Source organism: Morone saxatilis, unplaced genomic scaffold (assembly GCF_004916995.1).
Source record: "Morone saxatilis isolate NCDOM2014 unplaced genomic scaffold, NCSU_SB_2.0 Contig2, whole genome shotgun sequence".
Taxonomy (NCBI): Eukaryota; Metazoa; Chordata; class Actinopteri; family Moronidae; genus Morone; species Morone saxatilis.
The window spans coordinates 13,717,551-13,722,621 of record NW_023339762.1 but is presented as its reverse complement, the minus strand read 5'-3'; the positions used below and the strand labels follow the sequence as shown (position 1 = coordinate 13,722,621).

General features: G+C 42.5%; 1 protein-coding gene across 1 annotated transcript in view; it reads left to right on the top strand.

The window, feature by feature from the left end:
• Nucleotides 1–744: 744 nt before the first annotated feature.
• galk2 (galactokinase 2) overlaps nt 745–5,071 on the top strand; it is a 5,894-nt gene continuing 1,567 nt past the window's right edge. Inside the window, exons 1-9 of the mRNA XM_035665809.1 lie at nt 745–1,015; nt 1,141–1,229; nt 1,722–1,845; nt 1,953–2,046; nt 2,129–2,275; nt 3,153–3,251; nt 3,351–3,503; nt 3,990–4,200; nt 4,820–5,021. Coding sequence (XP_035521702.1) covers nt 966–1,015; nt 1,141–1,229; nt 1,722–1,845; nt 1,953–2,046; nt 2,129–2,275; nt 3,153–3,251; nt 3,351–3,503; nt 3,990–4,200; nt 4,820–5,021 — 1,169 coding nt within the window. The 5' untranslated portion in view covers nt 745–965. The remainder of the gene's footprint in view (nt 1,016–1,140; nt 1,230–1,721; nt 1,846–1,952; nt 2,047–2,128; nt 2,276–3,152; nt 3,252–3,350; nt 3,504–3,989; nt 4,201–4,819; nt 5,022–5,071) is intronic.

The following is a 5,071-nucleotide window of genomic DNA, read 5'->3' as shown; positions in this document are numbered from 1 at the left end:
TGTTTGTGTGTGTGTGTGTATCACCTCATCCCTCCATCCTTTAAGGCAGGTTAGGGAGCCCTCTTGTCTCAGAGTTTGCAGGACAGCATCCACAGCCTCGGACCTCCTCCCGTATGAGTCCAGACTGGGACACAGCGACACTGCGCCACCGTGTGGCGGACTGAACACATCTGGATACCGGCTCAACAGTGCGGCTACATGGGGAGGAATCCACCCTACTTGAGCCCCGTCTATCTCAAACCTGAAGCAGTTAGCACGACAGGAGCCTGAGGAAACACGACGGGAGTGGGTTTACTTTAGAACATTTCATAAAGTCCAACACATGTTACACTCGAACACACTGTCAGCCTACCGGGAACAGAGAAGTTGTTCATTCGGCGGAGGAGCTGGAGTATTTTTTCTGACCAGACAGAGTTGGCCATTTTAAATTCCAGTATGTCAACAAGCCTCTTCTTCTTCTTCTTCTTCTTTTTGTTTTTATGGTGGATTGCAATCTTTGAAGGTGCACACCGCCACCTACTGTACCGGAGTATGGAGACATAGGTTTTACACTAAAAAGAGTATTAAAAGTGATTTTTAATTTTCACAATCTTTATTTGTTGTTGTTTTAATCTTTGCTGACGGTGCCAGTCTTTGTGATTTTGTCCGAAAAGGTATATTGTGACGCCATCACGTCACCTGAGCTCCTCTGCGTTACTTAAACCACGCCCCCTGTCATACAAACACTTCCGTGGTTTTGCCGCTGCAGCTTCAACTGTTTCTGAGTCAGCTCCCTCGTTACAAACAGGAACTTACCGCCACCAAACTGAGCTGAACGCTGTTTTAAAACTGACCCCAGATCAGCGGTTTGGCATCCGGGTTCCTCTTGTGACAGTCAGCTGAGTTCAGATAGGATATTGGAAAAGCTTCGAGCTCTCCTGTCTGACAACAAGAAGCACACTCATAGTGATTGTAAACTGGCAGACATGGCCACAAACCCACCCAAGTTAAAGACTGTGATTTCTGGCAATGAGAGGTGAGTAGTAAGTTAGTATGCTTATTGTCAGTGAGGCAGAGGGAGAGGGAGAGGGGTGAGGAAACTAATGTGGAGCTTATTCTGTCTGATACTCATTTCACTTCTTCATTTGTGATTCTTCACAGGCTGCAAAACCTGAAAAATACTTTCGAGACAAAGTATGGAGAAGCTCCTCTCTTCTATGCGTATGCACCTGGAAGGGTAAATCTAATAGGTAATTCTCATTTTTTATTGTAGGCTTTAGTTGACAGTGGACTGCTAGTTATAGTAAATTGGGTTCGTGTTAGTTTATTTGCCCCAGACACAATGGACCTCCAAGAACAAAGTCACATTATAAAAAACAAATGTTAGGTTCTTCAAATCTGTGAAGCTAAAGTTTTCACACTCATTTTGATTTGTTGCTCAAATGTTTGTATTGTTATCTGAATGGCTTCTGCTAAAACATATTATATAATACTTAATATCTATACTATTTAGAAAGTCAGTCACTGGACTTAACATCCTCAATACGAAGAAAAATGTATATATATCTGGAAGAATTGTAGTTTAATGGGTAGATAATAATCTCATTTAAAGATGTTGTATATCAGCTATTATTTTAGTCCACGAATATTGGCACTGGTGGTAAACTCAGGTCAGTTAAATCATTTAGTCTCATCTACAGTAAAATCCCTTTCACATATCTTTTTTTAATGTTCTTTAACAGGAGAGCATATTGATTACTGTGGCTATTCTGTTCTTCCGATGGCCATTGAACCGAATATCCTCGCAGCCGTCTCGGTTAACAGTTCAGGGACAATCACTCTGGCCAACACAAATCCTCAATACAAGTAAGACTTGAACACCCCATGATCCATGTGTGAGTTTTTACATAGCATTACAGGAGCTTAAAACACTTGTACAGTATAATCTGTTTATAATGTCTTTCATTTTGCAGGGATTTCACTGTGTCGTGTTCAGAGGACATCGCCATTGACAGAGAGAATCCAAAGTGGTTTTATTATTTTCTCTGTGGAGTTAAAGGTATTCAGGTAAGATGTTTTCTTCTACTTGTTCTTGGGTAGAATTTGGTATGTAATACTGTAGTGTTTATTCAATGTTTTTTGTTCACAGGAGAACTTTGGGATTGCTCCTTTAGCAGGGATGTCGTGTGTCGTAGATGGAACCATTCCTCCGAGCTCTGGCCTGTCCAGTTCTAGTGCCTTAGTTTGTTGTGCCGGGCTTGTAACAATGGAGGCAAATCAGAAGTCCCTATCCAAGGTAAAAAGGCTCTACAATACAAGCATTTCCTTCAGAAGCCATCTAACAATATTCAAAAAATGCTTGATGTTGTTATTTTTAACTTACACACCACAGGTAGGGCACATTACTTATCATGAAACCTATTTTTGTTCAACTACGCTCAAGTGAAGTTCACAGAATGAATTGTTTAGCTTTGTTATGTCCCTTGTTATGTCCATATTCCATAAACTAGCTCACTGAGGTGACACAAATGAATGAAACATGACACACACAAGACAACAACCCCCCATGACAATGTTAGCACGGCTCTAAAAACCGAGGTTGATATTTCCCCAGTGGAGAACTTTGGCTCCATAAATCTTCTAGTCCAGTCAGAGAGACGGAGGGAAAATAATACACAGTTTCTAAAGATTTTAGGTTTTTGAGAAAACATTTGTTTTCTGTGGCCCTAGACGATGATTAGCACTGTTCACTCTCAGCAACAAGGTCCTGGGTTTGATTCCCAGCTAGGGCAGGGCCTTTCTGTGTGGAGTTTGCATGTTCTCTCTTTGTTTCCACCCACCATGTATGTGTATCAGGTTAATTTCTCCCCTGGCCAAGGCACTGGCTTAGATCTGGAGTTGGATGGGCCCTGTACAGTGTCTGTCCACTGCTCCTAGTACTTATGATGGAATTGTACTGTGTATGATTGTATATGTGACAATACAGTTGATTCTGTTCTATGTATATTTGCATAGAAAAAGTGCTTTATACATTTCTGTAAGCAAAAATTATTTGAAAAATGAATTTATTTTAAAAGCAAACATCACTCCTGACTTTAAAGGTGACCCATAGTGTGCTTCACTTTTATCCCAGTAGTCAATATAAGAGAGTATTTCTTGTTGTGATCCTCCAGGTGGCGCTGGCTGAGATATGTGCCAAATGTGAGCGCTACATTGGCACAGAGGGAGGGGGCATGGACCAGTCCATCTCATTCTTGGCAGAGAGAGGAACTGTATGTAGCCTTTCTCTCAGTACATAAGGTCAAACAAGTGGTACAAGTTGATCCAGGTCGTTTGTTCATCAAGTAAAATGTATTTTTTTTGTCTTTCAGGCAAAGCTGATAGAGTTCCAGCCTCTGAGGGCCACCGATGTCAAGCTCCCTGATGGGGCCGTGTTTGTGATCTCCAACTGCTGCGTGGAGATGAACAAAGCTGCTTCTTCTCACTTCAACATCCGTGTGGTGGAGTGTCGGATCGCCACAAAGGTACGGGGATCCTGTCCGGTGGGTCTCTGAAGCTGATTCTGGGGAGTGGGCAGAGGATGATTTATGGGACAGGAAAAATACCTTCAAAAATGTTTTACAAGTTACATACAATATACAACAACATACAAGTGTATTACCATGTTGCAAAAAGCTCAATATCTTTAACACTCCTCTTACAATTAATCAGATCAAACAAACGATAAGTTAATATTGCATATATACATCCTATGATTAGAGTCTTGTGTAAGCATCTCTTAGTTTTAAGGGGTAACCACAAAGGTTTAGAGCCAGTAGGACATTGTGCTTTTTATACATACAAACATACATGATGAGAAATCAGGAGAGTGTGTTGTTTCCTTATGATTGACCTTCATCTGCAGCAAATATGTGTAAATATCAATACAGTTCACTTGTGTGTGAGTGAAAAGTAAATAAAAAGTGTAAATACTCCATCAAAGCAAAATGTCTTGCTGATTGTGAACTCAGATGCTGGCTCAGGCCCGGGGTCTAGACTCGAGCAGGCTGTTGAAGCTGGCCCAGGTTCAGACGGAGCTGAAGGCCTCCCTGGAGGAGATGCTGGCTCTGGTGGACGAGGCGTTGCATCCTGAGCCGTACAGCCGAGAGGAGATCTGCAAGACGCTGGGCATCACCTCTGAGCAGTTTTCCACAGACCTGCTGAGCGCTAACACTCAGCATGGTGAGCAACAGTACACAGCCACATCTGTGTATCTTTATATCTCTGAGTGTGGAAACAATAACTTCAACTCTACACACACATGTAAACAAAAAGAGGGGGCATATAGGGACATACATGACATAAGCTAAATGCAGCTAAATATGGGTAAAGACAACAGAAAGATAACATAAGTAGAACTTGAATAAATGAGGTAGAATATGCCTGAAAGTGCAGGCGTTGGGCCCTCTTTACTAGGAGACGGGTGTTTGATGTCCAGGAGAGCTCCTCGCTAAACTTGAAGCAGGGGCTGCGCTCCACTTCAACCCTGTTGATGTATATGGGTAAATGGCTACATCCACTATCGGCTCCTTCGTCTTCTGCACATTAGGGACGAGATTGTTGGAGGCGCGTCATGATGCAGGATCTCGTCCCTGTAAGCCATCTCGTCGTTGTTGGTGATTTGACCTACAACTGTGATGTTGTCTGCAAACTTTATTATAGAATCATGGGAAAAGAGGGAGTAAAAGGTGGTGGTCCGAGCACGGTCTTCCTCTAAAGAGCAACACATATCTCATTCTACTGATATTGATACATTTGTTGAAAAAATAATAAATGTGTGCTTCTTCTCTTTCTCTGTCAGAGACGCATTTCAAGCTGCACCAGCGAGCCAAGCATGTGTACAGTGAAGCTGCGCGGGTGCTGCGGTTTAAGAGCGTGTGCGACTCTGAACCTGCCGGATCCATACAGCTACTGGGAGACCTGATGAACCAGAGCCATGCAAGCTGCAGAGATCTGTATGAGTGCAGCTGCTGTGAACTGGATCAACTGGTGGACATCTGTCTGTGAGTACAGCAAAGTGTCGCTTCACTGACTGTGTATATATATATATATA